The sequence below is a fragment of the Haemaphysalis longicornis genome, unplaced genomic scaffold (genome assembly GCF_048455015.1).
Source record: "Haemaphysalis longicornis isolate Haplotype H1 unplaced genomic scaffold, Haemaphysalis longicornis Haplotype H1 scaffold_2, whole genome shotgun sequence".
Taxonomy (NCBI): Eukaryota; Metazoa; Arthropoda; class Arachnida; order Ixodida; family Ixodidae; genus Haemaphysalis; species Haemaphysalis longicornis.
Window position 1 is genome coordinate 96,558,910 of NW_027526295.1, and position 23,762 is coordinate 96,582,671.

Consider the following 23,762-nt stretch of genomic DNA (forward strand, 5'->3'; position numbering starts at 1 on the left):
GACCGGCAGGTTTCGGATCTCATTTCCCTCTTCGAAACCATCATCGACGTGGTGATGCTAGCTTTGGGGTTAGGGAGTCCCTGGTGCTGGTAAGACACTCGCTCTGCCTGCCCTACCCGCGAAACGATGGCGGTTCGGAAAAAAATTGGCGCCAATCCACGCTGTGAAAGTGATTGGAATGCGAAGCTTTAAACGACACCCACAACAAGTGCCCTTGCGATGTAACTTGAATTCACACACGTGGCTCTACGAAGAGAGAAGCCAGAGTTTCTGCAAGGCGTTAACAGGAATTTGCTGCGGCGGCGTCCCCAACGCTGCAGCATCAGCCACGGCCGGGCTAGAGCGGTGGACGCCGCCGCTGTACCCCGGCCGTGAGTCGGCAGGAAGGAAACGGAGAGAAGAGTACTTCCAAGGGTGAGACAGCGTTACACAGGAGGTGCTGTAGAATACGTTAATCAAGTCGTGGGAAGTAAGCGCGCAATGAACTCGAAGCTACGCCAAAATAGACTCTAAACTACCGTCGCTAAAGCAGACGACAAAGTCATACCGCCGACGTGCCCGTCGACGAGCAGGCATCTGCGCGCGGGGAACGCTGGGTAAACTCGCCGCGCCATCCACAGTGTGTTCCGTGGTTAAACTCCCCGCCTCGCCCATCCCTCCCCCTTCCGCCGCGTTGGGAGTTTATTGTCCCGCAGGCCGTCAAAGAACCGTTGACTCGTAGAGGCAGAAAGCTTTGCTTTAAAACGAGCTGCTGAAGCTCCACTGCGCTAGCGTCACGACTAGCCGCCTCGTTTCGGAGCTGAACGCCGCGGATGTGAATATCAACGACCACTTCGCCCGTATGCTGTACATGCAGATCGTGCAGCTCGGGCGCGAACGCTGGCCGCCGGGGCTGCGCAGATCAAGGCTTTGACGGAGAGGTGGCTCCCGCGATGCGGTGTCGAGTAGATCCCCAGGCAGCGCGTCGGCCGTGCAAAGCCTTGGCGGGGACATGAACCACGTCGAAGCATGTGGCATACTCGTGCTCTCCGAGCTCCAGTTCACCAGGTAAGCTACTGTGGCAGCAGACGCGCCTTGCACGGCAGCGAAACGGCATGTTTTTACGAGTTTTACGAAACGGCATGTTTTACGGCTTGTATGGAAGGTTATTTTACTTAGATATTATGAAGCTATAGGCGTATGTGATATGCACCCATAATTTTATCCAGTATGGCACTTATTCTCTTCCGTTTTAGTATTCATGTTTTTATTGTAAGTGCCGCAGCAGTAGAATCACCGTTTGTCGGGGCGGCAAATTGTACCTTATATTCACCGCTGACTTTCAATGGAAATTGGGAAAATACGAAGGTTCAACGCACAATTCTAAATTGGCTTCATTTTATAGATATGCATATAACGTATACAAATAAATATTTTTACATGCTGACATGTTTGTCCGTCGTCTTCGTATGTCCTATTGATACATTTCTTGCGGCCTGTCCCATGTGATCGTTTCAGTCGTGTAGTTTTGTTCTAAGTACAAAACAAGAGACTGCTCGCTCACCAAACATTTACACATATCTTGCTTACAAGCCACCGCAGTATAATGTAAACGCTCACCGCAGGCCACTCAATTTCTATATTTCAGTTATTTGTTGAACTCATGAATTAGATGGCAGTTTACTAAGCCGGACAATGCCGCAAGTTTTATTACATTACAAGGTAATCGAGTTTCTTCAGGCTGGTCCCATAGATTTTTTTATAGAACAGAGCAGTGCCCTTCGGTTTATTAAGTGATGTTTTCCTTGCAGCAGACTCCGAAGACAAGTCAACTGAGTGAGTTAAAATTTATGGGGCACTAAAGTATACTCAGGGGAAAGAGGGACGTCTAGTGGTTTTGAAATTCTTCTCTACTGCTATATCGTTGCTTTTTGCTCTTCGTAATCATTTCTTCACCTTTCAGCGCGAAATACCCCAACAGGCAGACCGGCTGCCCTCCACGCGGCAACTTCCCCCAGTCAGAGCTGTCTATCACATGCACCCATTCTACACACGTGCCAGCATGTGCAGGAGGTGCAGCGCCCGCATCGGGGTAATTCTTGTGCCATTCTCGCAGGGTGCTGGGTTAGCAGAGTTTTTTACTTAGGCTACATCAACCCAAAAATTTCAGTATATGGGATCGTCAATTCATCCACCCAGCCAAAACATAAAAGAACTCTTAAACGAGGAGTTTATGCAGGCAACACCTTTCCAAACCACTCAAACTGTTGGCCCACGTCATACTAGTCAACATATATCAGCAAACAAAATGGATAAATTCGAGGTAAAACACTAACACAGAACTTGTAATACGCACTCTTCTTTTAATTGAAGATGGACGTGCGCTTGACATTTGCGATATAAATAAGAAACACAAGTTGGAAACAGTATTTTAAGAAAAAAGTGGCCGCGTATCTGCTCCTTTAGTTGCAAGTGTTGTCAAAAGACGATAATCTTTGTAGGCATTTTCCAAGGAAATGCCCCCTTTGCTTTCCCGCTCACCTCTCATGCTCTTCCTGTACCGTCGCGCTCATCCCAAGGTAAACAAAATAAATGTTGGCGCAAGTCGATTTTAATTTACCGCGTTCCATTTCTACACGCCCGGTTCCTCGATGCCAGTGCTGCAGTACGGCGGACACGGCCGTGAATCGAGGCGGCCAACTACAAGGTTTATAGAACCGCGTGGCCGTGATCCACGTGCGTTCCAAACAGAACGTGGAACCTAGGTAGTGGAACCTTTCGTTACTGTTGACGCGTGACTTTTCATATGCCGCCAGCAGGCGGCGGTTTTCTTCAGTAGATGTAGAATAACATTAGCTATCAGAAAACCAAGCATCCATGAACGTTTTAGTAAAGGAACACTGTAAATATCCCTTGTGTACTAATTTCCAGTCTTATATTTGTATCGTATCTTGGGCACCCAACTCTAATGTGCCGCGCACGCGCAGTTTCTCTGGCAGCAAGTGCACGTGTCGAAGATTGTCACTCCAACAGCATATCTGTTAGAAAGTGAAAGACACGCCCTCTTCTAAATAATATATATGCAGTATGTGTGTATTAAACGTGGTTGTTTTCCCCCACCGCACCGGCGTGGTATGTTTGGCGTTATACACAAGACGATACATGGTGTCAGAAGTGGGATGCGGATCCAAGCACGGTTTTGATCTTCGACGGGCAGCAAAGACGACGCAATGGATTCATTGAGGCCGCCTGGGCCTTTGAGCACAACAGGAGAAGCCGGCAAGAATTGGCAAACGTTCAAGCAGAGATTCGACCTTTTCCTGCGGCATCGGAACCGAATGAGAAGCAGCGATCTGTGTCATCGAAGACAGCGCTCCTTCATAGTATCGCCGGTGAGGACGCCATCGAGATATTCAACAGGCTGAGCTTCGCAGAAGGCGAGGGCAAAACCGACTACAGGACGGTCATCAAGAAGTTGGACGACTGCTTCGCGCTTGAGACCAACGAAGTGCATGACCGCTACATTTTTCGGAAGACAGTTCAGAGCCAAGGGGAGCCATTTGAAAACTTCTTGAGAGATCTAAAGAAACAGGCGCGGGCGTGCAACTTTGGCGCACTTCTCGATTCCATGGTCCGAGACCAAATTTTTTACGGAACCAACGATGAAAAGATGCGGAAAAAGCTGCTCAGAGACTGCGAGCTGACTTTGCAGAAGGCTGAGCACGTCTGTAAGGCAGCCGAAACATCGGCTCTACACCAAGAAGCCTGGGCACGGGACCAACGGGAAGTACACGCCGTCCGCAAGGTAATCCCGACACCCGAGACAGGGCAAACCATGGTCTACAAATGCTCCAAGTGCGGACGCACGCATCGGCCAAGAAGCTGTCCCGCCTTTGGACGAACGTGCAGGAAATGCCAAAGAAGAAACCACTTTGCGATTTGTTGCAGGGTCGCTGCAATGGTGGGTGAAATTCAAGATCGCGAAGACGAATGCAGCGTTCTAGAGGTGTCTGCAAGAGGCGTAATAAGCCAACGGGGCTGGATGGTTGGAGCTCAAGTCAACAACGTGTCTGTCGAGCTAAAGATCAACACAGGATCTCAGGCTAACTTGCTTCTCTTTGGAATATACGCCGGAATTCGCCCCAGTCCTGAAATGAAGCCAAGCATCGCGGTGCTTAACTCATACGGTGAAGGCACAATCAAGCACCTCGGAATCATCAGACCGGAAGTGACGCTAGGGGATCGAACAGTCCCTCAGGAATTTTTTGTGGTACGTAAAGGTGGTCAGGCAATCCTGGGCCTTCAAGCAACCGAACACCTTGGGCTGCTGTCACGCGTTCACAGCGTATCACAGGATGGCTTCGAAGAACTTGTGAAGGACTTTCGTCACCTGTTCACCGGGACCGGCTGCGTTCAAAGGGTATATCACATGGTTCTTCGAGACGACGCCGTGCCAGTAATTTAACATGTCCGACGCGTGCCATTGGCCCTGACAGAATCATTACGAAGAGAACTCGTGAGGATGGAGCGTGCTGGCATCGTTACAAGAGTCACCGAGCCTACTGACTGGGTGAGTCCTGTGGTGATAGTTTGAAAAACGAACGGGAAAATTTGGCTTTGCATGGACCCTAGGAGAATAAACGAATGCATAAAAAGGAGCACTACATGAAGCCACGGCGAGAAGATATGGAAGCCGAGTTAGCTGGTGCTACAGTGTTCACCCGCTCAGACACTAACTCTGGATTCCACCAAATCCCTTCGAATGACGCCACATCGCGGATTTGTACCTTTTCCACCCCATTCGGTGGCTACCGCTTTTTGCGATTGCCCTTCGGCATATCGTGCACCTCGGAGGTCTTCCAAAAAACGCTGAATGAAATTTTCGAAGATCTTCCCGGCGTGAAGATATATGTAGACGACATTCTGGTATGGGGGTCGTCAGTTGAAGAGCACAATGAGCGTCTTAAATCTGTGTTGCTAGGAGCAGAACGCGGTGGATTAACCTTCAACCCTGATAAGTGGAGTATCGGCGCGCACCAAATCGAGTTTTAAGTGCAATGCACTTCTTAAGCGACCCTGAACCTGCGTCCACCGGCGATGTCCGCGTACGTGGAGATGGGCGCGCGCAGCCTGGCCGCTGACATGGCACATACCCACGTGGGGGATTGGCCAGGAATCTGCTCGTCTTCCTTGGCAACGGGGGGAGATGGTGGTGGTTTAACTGGTTTATTGAGTGGAGAGGTTGGAAGCGGATCTGCTCCCGGCTACTCCATTTCACCAATACAGGGTCGTAGACCCGGCTGTGCTGCCTGGCCGCTGACATGGCACATACCCACGTGGGGGATTGGCCAAGAATCGGGCGCGAGAAGGGCTAATGCACCTGCTTAAAGGAGTACTGACACGAAATTTCAAAGCTGAGATCCGCTCTAGCAATCAAGTACAACGACAACACAAATAGGTGTCTGTGAATAAATGCATCTTTCTTTCTTTGTAGTTGTGTGTGTGTGTGTGTGTGTGATCTCTCTTTCGCGAACATTACCGAACCGCGCAAATTCAACTCGTGCATTCGCACTTTCACATTCTTCCCCTCGGGGAAATGCGGGGAATTTTTTTGGAGATGTGGTCGATAAAGCAGGCATCAGGCCAGGCTCGGCACTGATAAACTGCATGCTGCACATGCCGACCTCAGGGGACAAGCTGGCGGTGCAAAGGATGTTAGGCATCGTCAATCATTACAGCAAGTTTCTGCCTTCGTTAGCTCAGAGAACAACTCTTTTGAGGAGCTTGATTAGGCAAGATGCCGTTTTCGAATAGACCGACAACCATGCAAAAGAATGGAAAGAACTGTGTGACTGCCTAAGCAAACAGCCCTTGCTGTCGATAATCGATGCGGCCAAAGCAACAAAAGTGTCTTGCGATGCGTCACGGGACGGGATTGGTACCGCGTTGTTGCAGTGTCACAACGACACATGGAGGCTTCTGGCTTATGCGTCACGAGCGCTTACCGAAACACAGCAGCGATACTCTCAAATTGAAAAGGAGGAGATGGCCGTGGTCTTTGGCTGCGAAAGATTTAATTACTTCGTCTACGGCCGACAGTTCACGGCTGAAACAGACCCCCGTCCTTTGATCGCTATCCCCCAGAAGGCAATTGGCGACATGCCTCCAAGGTTGCAAAGATTTTTTTGAGATTGCTGCGTTATGACGTTGAGCTCAAATTTGTTCCAGGTAAGCAGCTCCTCCTGGCCGACATGCTGTCACGTGCCACAACCGAGACCAGTGCGTGCGACCTCGACAGCAACGATGTAGAGGTACATGCTGGGAGTATAGTCTCTTCCCTCGTACGTGAGGACACATGGAGGCGGCTGCCGACAGAAATGGCACGAGACGAACAGCTAAAACATGTGCTGAGCGATCTAGAAGCTGGAAAACGGTTGGAAGGGCCATGGAAACCATTCGAGGGAGAGCTATCGCAGGTAAAAGGAGTACTGCTGAAAGTCTGCAAAGTGGTTATTACGGCTAGCATGAAACGTGAGACACTGGAAAGGATTCACCAAGGGCACCTAGGAATTAACAAGGGCAAAGCGAGAGCACGACGCCTTGTGTTTTGGCCGGGAATAAACTCGGACATAGAATCGCTCATCCGGGCATGTTCTATCTGCAAAACGTATGCGTACAGCCAGCCTCGGGAGCCTTTACTGAGGCGCCCTGTGCCCGACAAACCGTGGTATCGCGTCGGCATGGACATTTTCGAGTACGGCGGGAAGTCGTACCTATGTTTTTATGACGCCATGTCAAACTTTCCCGAAGTTGAACTGCTGTAAGACACCTCGGTCAAAACGGTAGTAGACGTAGCAAGTTCAGTCTTTGCCAGGCACGGCATACCCATAGAAGTTTGTTCTGACAATGGTCCTCAATTTTCCAGTCATGAATTCGCATTGGTCTCACGACTGTACGACTTTAGGCATGTCGCGTCTAGTCCAAGATACCCCCGTTCTAACGGACTGGCTGAAAAGGGCGTCCAGATAACTAAACGCATCCTTAAGAAAACGACAGAGGCGAAACAAGATTTCTGGTTGGGACTTCTTGCTTTCAGGACCACTCCACTTGAGTCAGGCCCCTCGCTTTCTGAGCTGCTGATGGGGAGACGGCTCCGCACAACCATTCCCGACGTTCAAGGCAACCCCAGCCGCGAGGTAATCAGGCGCCTCCAGACGGACCATTCTAGAGGACCAATGGTACCTCTGAATCCAGGAGATTCGGTCCGGATCAAGAAGGGTGCATGGGCGATGAAAGCGCAAGTCCTCGGACATTCCGGTCACCCCAGGTCGTATACAGTCGTCACAGAAAACGGCAGGGTGTTGAGACGCAACCGCCAGCACCTACTACTGACCAGGGAGCACTTTCGACGCGACGACCAGGACGACAATGAAGATGACGTCGAGGCAGGGCCCGCAGCCACGACAATGCCTGCTGAGCCTGCTGCCCCCACAAGTGTCTCATCCACACCGGCACTGAGAAGGTCACTGAGACAACGTCGACCGCCTGAACGTTTGGCCTACGACCAGAACTTCGTGCAAGTGCCTTGAACTAGTGCCTCAAAATTTCATTGGTGTTATATGTAGTTTCTTTGTTATTTCTTGTTTTTGTAACGGAGGAAGATTTATGGTATTTTGGGCACCCAACTCTAATGTGCCGCGCACGCGCAGTTTCTCTGGCAGCAAGCGCACGTGTCGAAGATTGTCACTCCAACAGCATATCTGTTAGAAGGTGAAAGACACGCCCTCTTCCAAATACTATATATGCAGTATGTGTGTAATAAACGTGGTTCTTTTCCCCCACCGCACCGGCGTGGCATGTTTGGCGTTATACACACGACGATACAATATTTGCATAATGTCTTCTTCTTGTTCAACAAAGTTGACAAGTATGAACATATAAAGCGGGCTTAGACGTTTACATTTGGCTGTGAGTATATATGACCATCGCCCAGTATCAAGTTTACTTTGCCCGTGTGGCTGAATCGAGTCACAGACAGACAGACCAAACTTTCTGCGTTTAAGTATCCCAAGGAAGACTATCCTATTTAAAATTAACCAAAAATTGACCAAAAGCTCCCGCTTTCGTTGTGCTCGTCGTCGTGTAGCAACCGGCAGGGCACGGGGCCGAACACGACGACGACGACTATCTCAATCCATCTCTTCCCAATCCACACATGAATACGACCATCAGACCTTCTGACGAAAAGGTGGCGGTCTAGCGAGGGGAGGAGGCGCTACAGCAGGATTTGCCTTACACAGCTGTGCCGTTGGACGACGACTACAATAGGGATGGCGACTATTGCTACTGAATAAAACACTCTGCATACTTTATTGGTCTTTGCTTTACAGTGCCGTCCACAGGGCTTTGAATTTCTGAGGTCCGGCTGCTCGGTCTCTCCTGGGATCCCCGGTAAGTGTGGGGAGAACCTACATCGACTTCCAGCTCGGCGGTTTCTACAGCCTTCCACCACTATTGTGACCTGCGTATTGATTTTTTACGCTCACAAGCGGCCACTCACAACCGCGTCCTAGCTTCGTCGTGTTAAGCCGGCCTACCCAGGACTTAGTTAAGGCGCGGTCAGCATGCAATGAACGGCAGACAGAGGAGGAGAATACCACGCTGGAGCGAGCACATTCTCCACTATAAGACGAACGTATACTTGGAAAGCACATGCAGCCGGCTAAACCTCCCACTGTCTCGTGCACTGACTTTGTCATTCGGGGCGAAAGACCTAGGATTCTGCCACGGGGATCTTTTCCGTGCTTATTCATTCTAAAATCAGTCCGTCTGCCGAGTTAGAAATTATTTCGCCTGCTGGATTCCCCTGTCAAGTGTATGCACGCCTAGCTCCCTGTTTCGTTAGTATCACATTCTTTCTTCGTGATTCTTACTTCCAATTTTCATTCAATGGTGTTCGTTTTTACCTTTTTATTTCTTTCTATAATCTCCTTACTTTTATTTCTCTCGTGATCTACTGCTAATCGATTCTTATATTCAAATATTTTTGTTTCCATAAAAATTACATTTTTTTGGTAAGGCGCTCATTTCCTTGCCAATCCCCCTGAGTGGGTATAAGCCTTTTTACTGGTACCACCACCACCGCCGTGCGGAGGGGTGGCGCGCGTGTTTAAAATGCCGGCAAAAGAAAGACCCTGCTTCAGTAGAGGTGATGTCACAGCCTCTTCAAAGCTATGCTTTCCTGCATAGCTTCTTCGAATATTCTGTATCGTCTTAAAACCAAAGCTCCCTTTTTCTGCGGCCGAAAACCTGGGCAACATAAAAGGTAAACGGAAACATATCGCTATGTGGGGGATACACCTCCGTGAGCCAATTTTATTGCCCCAGATCGTACACCTATTGTGTTATTAGAGTCATTTGTTACGTACAAACTTCTCCTTTTATATTTTTTCTCTATTCAAAGTATATTTCTTTTCTACATCTTGCAGGTAGCGCAGCGCTATGTAGCGTTGCCGGGGCATTTATGCGTATGTCCTATTTTGGTCGATGCATTCATCACTATCACCATCTCAAGTCGCGCATCTACCATGGAAGCAGGGGCGACGATTCTTCGGAGCTCCTCGGCTCCTCATCTTCACTGCGAACGCCAACCTTTGATGACAAGTCGGTCCTGCGTGCCACCGTCCCCCCATTCAGTCACGTCTGTTCATTCGCTCGACGCCAAGCTCTGCGTGCCCCGTCCGTTTGGTGCCTTCCCACCCCCGAGTGCCACGCCAAGTTCCTCTGCCTCGCCCCAACACCCTCCTTCTCCGGTACACCTGGGCCTAAGCCGGGGTGCAGCAGAAAGTTCAACGGATTTGCGAAGTGTTGGACGAACCAGTGAGTCAGCCGACGACGAGGAGGCCTTCCTGACGAGCGTCACAAGCTCGCTAGAGCTCAGTCACGAAAGCGGGCGCCAACACACCTTCAAGGTCGTGTGTGTATCCATAGCTATAATATTTGTGTTCTGCGTCGCAGTGCCACTCGGTGCGACGAAGCTGTTCCAAGCACTCACGTTTAAAGATAAGGGTGTGCTTGTCATGGACGACCTTGGTGCCACCGATGACACTGCCGTGTACGCACCGAAGGAAGTGACGAGAGGTGAAGGAAATCCGAAGTATAATCTTATGAGCTCTATTAAGGCCGCAGCGATGGGAACAGCACATCGCATTCCCGAAACGTCGCCCACGCCGCACTTTGCCGCCAAGAACGAAATGTACCAGCGTCACCCTGTCAACAAACTGATAGAGAGGGCCTACCCGCGGGACAGAGGCCAAATGCTGGACAGTCCTCGTGCAGTAAAACACTACTGGGCCGTAATGAAAACCCAGCGTTCTTCTTACCACCTCCAGGAACAGGCGCCGCCGGGCGCCCTCTCATCAAGGTTCCACGCTGTGCTACGCTCGCCGCCTGATCTGCGTTGAGCTGGTTTAGAGGCGTCACCCCTATATCTCCACCACGCAGCGGGCGTTGTCGACACTCCTTTGGACGATGAAAATGTACTGCCGTAACCTACTTCAACATTTGTGCCTCCGAATGATGAACTAGCCTTGATATGAAGATGGTCAACAACAACTGCTGTAGTCGCGCTTATGCTGGGAATACTGTGACGTGAAAACAAAACAATAGGAGGAAGAGTTACCTATATCCTCAGAACTAACCATCTGCGAAATTTTGGAATATCAGCTTCCCTTCACTCGTAATAAGAGCGCATTAGTGGTAATTGAGAGTAAAATTAGTTTTGGAAAGAAATCCTTCCCGGGTGCAGACTTTTTTGTAATCGCAAGGTAAGAACGTTTACCCCATTGTTCCGTAGAACGCAACACGGGGATCTACCGATGATAGGAAGACTGGGCGAGTACGCGCCTTTTACAACCAAGATGTTAGGCCTAGTCCCACGGTCTATTCACCCGATACCAATCGCCGCAATGCCCGGGTAACGGCAGTAACGCCGTCATCGCAGTAGCACTTTGTACTCGCCATGATACGAATGCGTATTTATTGTTCGGTAGGAGGTACAATATCGAATAAATGATGCAAAACAGTGTAAAGCAAATTGCCTCCACGGCAGAAAAAGAATAACCTGTTTATACCTAATTGTAAAATAAATGAATTGGGCAAGAGGCAAGTGGAGTGTGGAACACACGAGAGTGGAGAAAAAGTAAAGAGAAAAGCTACTCAGTGACCCACATCCTTGAGTATGGGCCGAGGGAGATTCCCCTGATTTCCCCTGAGAAGTAGAAGAAGGGGTTGGGTTTAAGGGAATGTAAAGAAGGGAATGGAACGGGGACCGCGAGTTTTTAACAGCGAAGCTGGTCAGCCAATAGTAATATATCGTGTCCGCATTAAAAAAATATGAGGAAATGGCCGGGCGCGCGCATTTGAGCGCGGGCACATCAACACAGGCCTCACGGCGACCGCCCCGCAGTAAAAAAAACCAGGACAATGCCTAGCACCCGTGTGTTCGCGCCTCGCGACAACCGCCCAGCCGTCCTTGCGCACATTTGTCAAGCCAAGCACACCCACCTAGGGAGATTGGACAATATTCGCGAAAAACTCCAGCGTTCGCCATCATCGTGGCAACATTTTGTCGGAACGACAACGACACGTCATAGCGACGGGGCGTCCGGTGATTATCAGATCCAAAAACATGAAGGAAGCTCACACCGATAGCAAAAATGACGGCGGAAATGTCGCTGGGGCAGCGAAGAAGAGTCAAATCGGCTGCAATCGTGAAATCAAAACGTCGTGATGGTCGTGAAGGTTGCGTATAGCTTCGCTATCTTCAAGTCTTACGCGTTGGTGTGAGCTTCCTTCATTTCTCTCCAGACACGCGCGGTCGCTCTTCACTGCTGACGGAATGCGCTCTGGCATATGAGCGTCTGACACACCCAAAATGAATAGAGGACAAACACTTAAGCTATAATGTGCAAAACCGCCCTATACGGAGCATAAATTTGGTTTGCGTTTCAAGGCCGCAATCTGCAAGAAAATTGACAGAGCAAGCATCTCGAATAGGAAAGTGTGAATTGTTGATACGATTCATTCTACTGAACTTCAGAGCACAGCGCCTATTCGCGACTTATAATCTATCGGAGATCCCGCTACAAGAGAAACACTTCGTGCGTCTCGGTATCTGAACACGTCAAGTTCAATTAATGGTACGCATCAAATTTATGATGGCACCTACTTCACAGAAGAATTTATATCGCCCCACCAAGATGCTCACGATGTTGTTTGTGGTTTTTGTTGTTATTGTCGTAACATATTTCAGCCATTAAGTATATAAACTGAAATAAAACAAAATTGCTGGCATTTTTCTTGTTAAGGAAGCCGCGGGTGAACTCAGCCGCTCCAATCGGGGATATCCGGCATTCCTGAAACTTAAGCTAAGATCTGCTTCAATGATATTTTAGCGCCTTCCGATTACATATCTACATACAGGAGCGGCACCTATTCTTGTTCATAACTTAGCACAGCTGTATATCTTCACGTTGCATACATTCAAATGAATGCTGAAGGGTAAGTCCACTCATTTTTGTTATATATTCTAAATAAACGAATTCTGACTTGCCCGAAAATAGCGCCGCTGACATGCAATCTATTCGCCTTAACGCATTTTTTAGGAAAAACGGTCGTGCGATAGGGTGGAATGAGCTAGCGCTCGACGGACGTGGCTGAGGATCTTCAGAAGAGGCCTTCGTCATGAAGTGGTTACAACCAGTATAACGATAATGATGATGATGATAATTATAACTGTCATTATCATGGTGATGATGATGATAAAATACAATTCTAGGTCCTGTATTCACCCGATTCGTTTTCACTGTAGTTGCAACAAAATATTTAAAAACCGAGGTGTTGTATCTCATGCTCATTTTTCCGGACTGAATCACTGGATATAGGCTTTAATGCGCTGAAGCTGCACTTGGAGCCGCGCAGTAGCGGAGAGCCATGTATTAATTTTTGACCGCCTGGTGATCCTTCGCATGCGCTGACATATCGACACGCGAGGGTTTCGCTTTTTAGCGTCCATCAAAAAAGCTGCCACCGCGCCCGGGATTAAACCCACGCCCTTTGTCTGAGTAGCACGACGCCTTAGCCGCTGTGCCCCTTAGGTGTTTAGTTTTCCAAACAAGCTAGTTGGCACGCCTACCCTAGGATCATGGACAATTATTTTCCTTATTACGCGTGGGATGATACAGGGTATGTTAAATAATTTTTAAACTGATTGGGGAGTCAACAGTGGCGCGCCGGCGGCGACACGACCTGTTATGAAGCCAAAAAAGATATGAGTATAGAATTTAGCCTTTTGGAACACATAAATATACATCCGTAGGGCAAGGGAAGTGATGCGGGTGTTTGGAATTATTAGGTTTCCTTGACGTCAAAAGGCGCAGGAACATTGATAATGAAGAAAAAGGAGTAAACGTTATGTATTAAGAGCTTAAAATGTACAACAAAAATTTACTAGTTCTGAGCTATTATTATTCCACGGTTATACAGCGACTGCATGGTAGTAATGCAGTGGATAGCGTTCAGCCCAATGAACCAGTCCTTGTTTTCAAAGCAGCTCCCCTGTACACAGTAGTAGGTGGTTCGGTTTGAAAAGAAAAAGAAATGGACTGGGGATGATTTTGATCCCAACTGGAGGCTCACCAGCATACAACCCAGTCCGGGGGGGTAGGAAATATAGAAGGGGGTGAATAGGATAGGGTAGACAAAAAGTAGATAGGTAAAGAGAACACCTCTGAATGGGTTGATTGTTTCCCTTCCACGCCGAAGCGATAAATACAGAAAGAAACTTATTACGCCCGCGTGTTTCTTACGCTTATGGTAGATTAAAGTACCTGCATAGGAGTTTTTACATCTTGCCCATGTATTTCATGAGGGTGCTGAATGTCGTGCCCTGAAGCGTGAATCATCGAAGTGGACGAAGTTGTGGTCGACCGAGCAGCCATTCACTGGGCGTGGTCCATCTACATGTGTGGTAAGGTGAACGGAAATCGTGTGTGGCCAACCCCTAGGACGGTCAGATGGCTGGATCAGGCTGTGGGAAGAGGAGGAAGACGAGGAAGAAAGAGGGGACCGGGTAACCGAAACTGCCCGATCAGTGGTTCGGGCCGGCGTCTTGGATGTCTAGGCCGGCGAGAAGACACGGCGTACCTCTCGTCCTCTCTTTTTTTGGGGGGGGGTCTAGGGGACGCCTCTTGTCAGTACGCCCTTCATGGTTTCACCAGAGTCCTTCAATGCCTTTCTCGTCATGAAACTTCGCCATCACGCTACGGGAGAGCTTCGTACGCTGCCGAGCCGCCGCGCAGGTGTTGATCGGAGTGTAGCCGGGGGCATGGTCAGAGCGCGTTTGCAGGGAACGGCCCAGGGAGCAAGATAAAACAGACGCTCGCCGCCTTATCAGCAATCCGCTTTCGCTTTACGTGTCGTGGGCCGCTCAAATGGACTTATCATTTTGTGAGTGGCGAAAAAATTAGGTGTGAACGGGCATACTCCTACTGCGTTCCTGCCTGCCGGTCTGGCTACAGAGCAGCGGCGGCCCCCCGATGCCCTCCGATCTGCGTTGGCGCCACTCGCGGTAGCCTTTGTCCCCGCACGAAACTTGGCCGGGAGTTTCATGACCAGAGAAGCATTGAAGGACTCTTGTTTCACTAATAAGAACAGCCACAGGAGAGCATGCCACGGACGCATTTTTGCGACGACCGTGATGGTCCCACGACCGTGACGGCGCTCTGGGGAAGTTTGACCTTCCCCTCTCCATATGAACTGTGGGTCTTGATTGCGTGCTCCTTAAGTGCTCAGCCATTCGCGTTTTGGCAACGAAACTTAGCATGCACGGAGAGGAAAGGCGGTTGGCTTCCTGTGCGCGTGCGAGAAAGGAGTCAGGTGTCTTACGCATGTCTCACTTCCTTGAATGGAGCGTGTAACGCCAACAATTTGAATGTCGCTCGTAATTAAATCACCAGATAATGCTGCACCAATCTGTTGAAGCCATAACTACGTGGTGTGACCACTGGGGCACGAATATAAACCCGGATAAAACTATGTTCATGCGCATCACTAACAGTAAACAGCCATTTATTTACCCATACAGCATATAAGGAACCCCCATCTTACTAACAGAAAGTTACAAATATCTTGGCGTAACAATCACTAGCAAACTAACTTGGTCTTATCCCATTGGAAAGATTTGTTCATCCGCACGCAGGAAATTGGGCATGCTAAGGCATATACTCAATTGTTCTCCCCCCAGTACTAAACTGCTAGCATACAATACAATAATCAGGTCTGGTTTGGAATATGCATGTGAGGTGTGGGATCCACATACTAAAAAAAATATTAACAATTTAGAGAAAATCCAAAGGTTAGCCGTTCGTTTCATTTTCAACCGATTTTGCGTGTCTGATTCCCCAACTGGACTTATGAATGCTAACAAAATTCAAACTTTAGAATGTCGCAGGAAAACAGCAACACTAAAATTTCTTTTCTATCTATCCAGCAAAAAAGTGCACTAGTCCTATCAAACATTCTTGCTCCGTTATCATCGCGTCCAACTAGATAATATCATTCACAAAACTTCACTCTTATCTTTGCTCGAACTAACAATTTCAAATGCTTTTTCTTTCCTCCCACAATAACAGAATTGAACGAACTACCCCACCACATTTTTCAATCCGGAAACGTGTTAAGGTGTACTTAAATTTTTTTGTGAAGTGACTTAGATCTTGTACCGTAATATGATGTATATTTGCCAGTTAATTTGTGCCACCTGTATTGTTCCCTTTTTTTGATCGTGTTCTCGTGTTGTACCACCCCTACTCCTGCATGGGCTATTCTTAGCCTGCAGTGTTTTCTAAATAAATAAATAAATAAATAAATAAATATTGAATAAACAAATCAACAAATAAATATTTCAGCCTTTAAAATCTTGCTATTTTTTGCCAATCTAAATCAGCATTCAATACTGACGATTATATTATCACTTTACCGTGCACCACAACTACGTTCGCGACACTGTTTCTATACTAACGTTTGACATCAAAGTCGTTCCTCAATGCAATAAATGGTCATATGAAGGTAAAATGTTTAGCTCCTTGATGTATAGACAGTACACGTACGTGCGGTGATCGTCCGAGAGAGTGAATTCAATTTTTCGAAGTCAAACTGTTAAGGGGTCCTCGTTCAGTAACGCCATTCTGCACATGCGACCTCCTAACGCCATGTCTGCAGCAGCACAACACACCAAGAAGGACAGCAAGGAAGCACCGCCAAGGCAGAGAATGAAGCCCGCCTTGCAAGCCACTGTATTTGAGCCAGTGGCCTCGCTTGACACTGATGATGGTTTCGTTGCTCGTTCCAAGTACGCAGTTAGCGCTTTATGTAACTTGCGGCTTTATTAAAAAGTTGTGGCTGTCAAGCCTTTGTACAGAGTTCTGAGAGGACCAACCTAACTTTCGGTTGCTCCGACAATTGGGATTTGTAGGCACCAGGACGTCTATGCCTAGGACTGCTATTATTTGTGTGGGCAGATGCATCGCACTCTGGTATCTCCAATAGTTGGGATCCATAGGCACGAGGACGTCAATGTTCACGACTGGCATTAGTAGTGCGGGCAGGTGCGTGCACTCGCCCGGTGTGATTCGGTGTAGGTGCTGGAGATGTGAGCAAGAAGAAGCATGAGGAGCAAAGCTCTTCCGAGGCATCATTCATCAAGGACGTGGGTAACGATGCGTGCCAATGAAGGTCCTCGATATGTTTCCATCCGTCGGCAGGATCGCCGTTCTTAGCGCTGGACCAGGACTTTCGCTGCATCTCAAGTAATACTCTGTCAGTCATATAACTGGCAGCGCCGCTTTCCCAGGAACTCGTGGAATTTAACACCTACTCGACGTTGAGTGCTTCTGCTCTTAACGCCGACGTTCTTGATGAAGACACAGCATCCACATTGAGCATACGCGCATATCTGCCCTCAGCCAACGTGTTTTGACTGGCACTCCTCACGTTTCTTGGAGGCTCGCACCCCTTACTTGGTGGTTGGCACACTAACCTCAAGGCTGGCACCTCACGTTTGGTGCTCAGAATTCTCCGTGACTAGGCGGCTTGCGAGAACGTTTTTGCTCCTGAAGCAAGGGCTTTCTCAAATACACCCCTCCAAGGCCATCGTGCAGCGTTATTCCATATGTCAGCAAATGGGGGATCAGAGACCGTGGCTTCCGACCCCATTTACGTTGAGGTCTGAACCTCTTCCTGATACTGATACTGAGGGTAGCGTTCGACAACGGTGAACTATTCCGCCAGGCTTGTGACGAGACAAGTTCGACGCTTGGAACTACGATGCTGTAAGCGGAGGCCGTTGCAGGAACCATTTGGTACGCCGAGTCCTGGCAGTCGCCATAGCAGCCACGGGGATGCAGAGCACTGCGCTCGTATTGGATTAGAGAGACCGGACGTTGCAGCATTTTCTCTTAGGCAGAGAAGGGTTGGGGCATCTTCCCTACTTACGGATACTAGCTTCGTTCGAAGTGCATCGAAAATATTAGCGCCTTTCCACTCTGTGAAGAAGGATGACCTGCAAACTGGACGCAGTCCACGGAGCGCACGAAACAAAACACGTTTGTCGTAATTTGCGATGGAGCATAATTCCTAGGCCATTATCTAAATGACGCTCTGACGGATCCAAGCTTTATTCTTGCACATAAACATGGAACTGCCTGTGTCCCTTCCGCGTCGTAAGCATCTTACTGGTTGTGTACGGCCGGGTTCAGACTGTTGCCGCAACTGTCGCAATGACTTAAAGAATGACGTTATTTCACGTCTCAGGTAACCGAACTGCGTGACATGGCATTATTTTACGTCCATAGATCACGATATAGGTTTTGCGTTGGTAATCTGAACTTAGCCTAACACACAAACCCAATCTGCTCTACCACTAAGGACTCCGGACAGCTCCCAAGGGGGCGTTTAACGTCCGCGTTTGAATTTCGTACCAGCACAACAGACATACCATCGATCAGTACGGTCATGAAACCTATATCTGCGCGTGCACGCCTTCCCTCCTCCCTACCACTATTTTTCACTACAGAACTGCGCACGCATAAACCGGGAACCGGTCATGTACGCGTGCTTAGAAGTGACATACGCCGCGACGGTGGGTTTCAGTCGTTTTAGAGGGCAGCCCTTTGGCAGCCGTTACCTGGGCTTCGCAAGAGCGGCGTCTGTTTATATCTGCGTAACCGAGTGAGCGTACGCAGCAGCGACGAAAGAAAGAAAACGAAGAGGAGCGTTTAGCGAAGGGTGAAGTGGAGTACGACAAGTGCGGCTATCGCGTCATCTCTCTCACTGCCTTTCTTTCATACATGTTTCATGTGTCGCCACCAAGGAGCGCCCTACCCCTACACTTTCCCCGGATGCTGTTCCTTTCTCCGTTAATCCAAGACGTTTGCGCGGGAGATTCAAACACAATATGCAAACCATGGTCGCTGCTCCCTTGCGTGGGGCTAATCCGAACAACGGGAAATTTGCGCGGGAGATTCGAACACGATTTGCAACATGCTGGCCGGCGGCGGCGGTGCACGGCAAGGTAGCCGTGGAGTAGCGCATGCCGTCGTACGTTCGCTAATCATGCGAACACTTTCGTAGACGCAGTACAAATGCGCCTTGACCGGGAAGGCTGCAGTTCCTGCTGCGCACAAGTTGTAATCGTCACAGCATTTTTTTACGCCCATTCGTGCTTCAGTTTATTTTTCACAATCATCTGATAGCCGCATACCGCCGTTAGCTGCCGACTGCACAACTTTACAAGGGGGCATCGGTGGAGGCGAGAAGGAAAATAGTTGTGAAAGTGGTGCCAACGGTGGGGAGGAGGAGCCCCGGAACGCCGCCGAGTAAATCGATGACACCGGAATGAAAACCGTGGGGGAGGAGGAGGCGGGCGGTTAGACATATACTGCTTTGCAGTTAAACGGGCGTGATGTACCAAGGTCGCCACTGGTGAAGCAGAGTCTGTAGAAAACAATATGGCAATGACTGCCATATAAGGCACTTACTCAGGCCGGTGTTTGCCCATCATCAACCCGCAGCGGTGGCTCAGTGGCTAAGCCGTTCTGCTGCTGAGCATGAGGACGCGAGTTCGATTTCCGGCTGCGGCGGCCGCTTTTCTGGTGAAGGCGCAAAAGCAAAAAGGCCTGTGTTTTTGAGATTTCGGCGAACGTTAAAGATTCCCAGGTGGTCAAACTTAATTCGGAGCCGACCACTACGGCGCGCCTCATCGCCTTTGAGGCGTCGGCAGCGCGTTAAATCCCACAATCAATCAATTTCCGTCAATCTCCCGTCTGAGGGAAAGGACTAAAAGCGATGTCTTCGTTGCGACCGTGTGAACGGCAAACCTCCGGAAATCGGAAGATAATGGCGTGTAATAAGGTGCTCTCTCCAAAGCAAGACGAAAAACACGGACTACCAAAGGATTGGAAATATCTCGAGCACTTATGTGGTACTCGTGTGCTTCGTATCTTGTGTTCTTCCCATAGTTCTTCTTACTCATTTGCAGGGGAAATTTCACCAACCTCATTTTAGAGCGCGCAAAGAAATTAAAAGCAATTGATCCCCTTCACCAGAACTGATGGAAAGGAATGCTAAACAATTTATACTTCACGTGACTCTTCCCGTAAAAGCACAGTATATATACTTAAAGGATGACAGAGGATTAATCATGAGCTTTAACAACTTTAATTTTCTTTTTTTCTTTTCGCGAAAAAATATTTTTATAACTTGTTGGAATTGCACTTTAGATAGATGGTCCACAGCAAACGAGTTGCAAACGTCCGAGGAGCAAGTCCACTCTTTTAGCCTCACGGCAGGTCGATGCCCTTCCACAATTCCGCCACCACCGACGAAGCGCTAGGCACGGACGCAATCTTGGCCTTCATTCGCTCAATCTGATCAGAGTTGAAGTGGTTCTTCCAGTCGCCCACAATGCCTTTCCGCACGAAGTCTCCGCTCATTGGCTTCCTGGTTGCATCACAGGAAGTGTTCTTGGAATCGTTCAAGCACGCAGCTGGAACGAAAGCATTTCGCTGCGATGAATTACATGTTACACGTGTAAAACAGTTAGGCGCTCTTGACGTTGATCAGGAGCTCACGATGAGATTATTAAGAGACTGAAATAAAGTCTGTGAATTTAACTAGCCGGATGCGCAAATGTTATTAAATAACCACTGAATAGGCGGCAATCTATGATGCACAGTGTATCGTGATGATTATTACTCATAATTTAATTACGTTTGCATTTAAATTTTTCAAGAAAAGGTGTATATTATCTAAGATATTATCACCTAAATAATAAGAGCTCCATATGCCAAGGGCGTGATTGGGTGCGTGTCCAAGTTTTGTTGCAATGTGCGGGAATTATGAGTATGATAGCGACAACACTGCGAGCCACAAACGATAAATGCAGGAGCATTACGGACCGAACTTCTGCACTTTATCACACCAATATTTATCATAGGTTGGATTCTCTGAAATGACTACCATCATGGGCGCTCTAGGAATTCCCATTGACAAAATCTACTTGTCTCACTCACCGCCCCCATGTGACAGCAGTTTGCTTAATTTCTCGAAATGAGCTAAGGAAGGAAAGTAAAAAAATGGCTTAAAAGGCTTCGCCTCTCCCGCTCAAAGGGTCGCCCAGGGTATATACAATCGCACACCTTTGTCCCCCGTTGCCTCGCGTGCATATGTGGGCGCGTTCCACAACACGTCTTAGCGTGACCAATGTTGAAACAAAGTTTTTCGTTAAAACGTGCTGATCATAATATAAAAAAAACAATGCCCATTTTTATGGTGATGCTGCTTGGGCCAATGCCAGTTAACGTACTTCCACTCATGGAGCGGAAGTCAGCCCTTCTGCTTGTCTGGCCGAATTTTCGGCTGGTTCATTAGACTATCGTAGAGGTAAAAACAAGGTGCTTAGAGAACGGACTCTCTGCTCTCGGTTGTCTCTCATCGCCGTGAATGCATGCCTCCGCGTATGGGCGGCGCTACCTTCCTTGGTGTTCTGGTTTTATCGTCTATTCGATGCGCCTATTACGGCAGTACACTGACATAAGAAACAAGTGGCGGGCCATGCTAATCACAGCAGTTCGCTGTACTGTTTCCGTTGTGGCGCGGTGGTTTACCGCGATGGTTTCTCGCTCGCCTCGCCATAAAAATAGAAACAAAACATTTCCTACCCAATTCCTAACCATTATGGCCGTTCTGAGTAGTTTTGAAACGTGCAATGACGTGTTAGTCTGTTTCCCAGAAGACAGATGGCTTACCTAAATCTACCATGGTGAATCTTCGGAACTCAGCGTTCATTTTTTTCATGGCGTCGACTGAGCAGCACTGCGATATACGGACAAAAACACATATTAAATACATTCAAGAATTCGTGTTTATAAAACCTACGTGACATCTTGTGCAACGCTGTAATGTCCACTGAAGTCTATATTGCCGCTTTGTTCGAACTTGGTAAAGAGAATGTCTCATACATAATAGAACATTCTGCAGCAATGCTATCCGGCAAAAATATCCGAAGTATGGGCCCTAGGATGCGACAAACCCCGGTGTACAAAACGATCAGCGACTCTTTACAACCACTGGTGCTTCAGAGTATTCTCAAATAAACATTTGGGAAGATTTAACCCAAATCATTTCGGTGCAAAAAGACGCCCCATGTATTGTTTTTGATGCTTTGTGGAATAATAAACATAACAATCGAGATAAAAAAGGGGTCATCCAGCAGAACGATTGGGTAAATGCAGTGAAAAACGAACATGGTAACTGTCAAGAGTGGCCATCATTAACAACTTCTGGTTTTTTGGGTTTCTGTTGAACAACGTGATAATGAGTGCAAAAAAATAGGCTTTTTTTCGAAATGATCCAGATACAGATACCGAAACTAAGTCGGATAATACTGTACTCCAAGAGAAACTCCGATACTTCCACCTAAAAAAGGGGTGGCAAGAAAATAGTTGAGATAACGCCCTGAAAACGCGTACACAGATCGTAGTTCGTATAGGAGATGGGCCAGATCCTGTTCTTTCACGGATCAGAATGAGCCAAATTAATTTGCCCAATGGGTGTTTGCTTTTGACTTGACTGTGGAGACTGTTTCGTGGGTGTTTTCGGACGTTTTTTTTTTGCTTTTTGTAGCTGACCTAATATCAATTTCACGGCAATTGGGAGATCAGCAAAAGATCTGTCCCCAGATGTCAACGACGAAGTTAACGGAAGAAGTGAACAAAATTAAAGTGAGAGATGTTAAACAATGATTTAGTTTTGTTTCACCTTACCCTATAAAATAACTGTGGTTATATTTTTTACCTCCAATATTTGCAATTTTCGTTCTTAACTACATGGCCGTCGCTTACATGCACTGGCACACCAATATTTATGTAAAGTACAACAATAATTTTGCTCAGCAAATTGGGTGTTTCAGCAGAATCGAGCCCAGGTCTCCGGAATAAGAACTAAGCCCTGTACCATCGCTGTACGTCAACAGGCTTGCAGCGGCAGAATATGTGAACATGGTGTGCTTGTCACTGCGTCATACCGCATGACTTGTGAACGTAACGACACATAAGTACAACAGCTGAGCCCTGGCTACAGGCAACTTTTATTTTGTGGACTTTCAATTTTAGGGTCAACGCAATTTGTGAAGTGTATCGAAAAGATGGCCTCAAAAAAACGAAAGCGAACATAAGGACGCAAGTTTGTAGTAGCGGTAAAAAACTCTGATATCTTCAGGAGAAGCCCTAGTGCTTTCAAAGCGGGTTCAAAGCGCGTAAGCAGATATAGTTGCCGTTAGAAATCGTCTCAGCTTTGTGGATGAACAAAAGAAATCTTAAGCAAATAGCCTCTGAGCATAAAAACTGCATAAGAAATTTCGAAATAAAGGGCAGTGCAAAACCACTTTAGGTATTACGCTGGAAAGGTATTTCGCTAAGAGTGTCCATCTAAGCATTCACTTGTGCCATTGAGAAATTGAACCCACGTTGACCACTTTTTCCAGACCATCTCGATATTCCAGAAAATGGGCAGCAAGTTGAGGGTTTATGAATTCTGTGATCTTCAAAACCCAGGAAACAGGATCACTTTTTATGTCTTCATAGGTAATGTACAAGATGTTCGGCCTCCAATGCTGCTCGTACCAGGACATCAAATGAGCGAAATAGTCGCCCAAGTCCACTTGCCCTCTCACGAAGAGGTCAAAAAATTCTTGCAAAGTGCCCTCTTCAAACCCGTACATCGGAAAATTTTTCGTGTGGTGGTAGAAGGATACGCAGCAGTCGTATGGGTTGCGGACCACGCAAACGTATTTGGCTTCTTCAGAGAAAACCATCTTGTCGAAATGCAAGTAGCTCTTAATGATGACTGGACGGGGAGCTTCTTCTACAAGTTCGCCCCCCACGACCTCAAGAAAAGGGGACTGTTGAAGGAGATCTTCAAGTTTCTTAGGAGGCTGACCTTTCTTCAGAATGCAACACATGATAAACTGAAGCCACGTGGTTCCGCTCTTTGGGTAACCGACGACAAAGACGTCGTCAGGCCTTGGTTTGTACGATTGCGCTGAGCGAAACTTGTCGTCTTGGAAGAAGGAGCTCAGGTGCACTCCATCCAGCTGCCGAAGGCGCAGCGGGCGTCCATCTGTTGATGAATGCGTCATGGTGGTTTTCGCAACCCCCCGGGGAAGG

General features: G+C 48.0%; 1 protein-coding gene across 1 annotated transcript; it reads left to right on the forward strand.

Moving 5' to 3' along the window:
• The first annotated feature begins 991 nt into the window (after positions 1–991).
• On the forward strand, positions 992–7,800 carry LOC144170909 (uncharacterized). The gene is made up of 2 exons (XM_077700919.1): positions 992–1,047; positions 7,076–7,800. Exons 1-2 carry the CDS (start codon positions 992–994, stop codon positions 7,566–7,568), a joined length of 549 nt encoding a protein of 182 aa, XP_077557045.1. The 3' UTR covers positions 7,569–7,800.
• Positions 7,801–23,762: the final 15,962 nt, after the last annotated feature.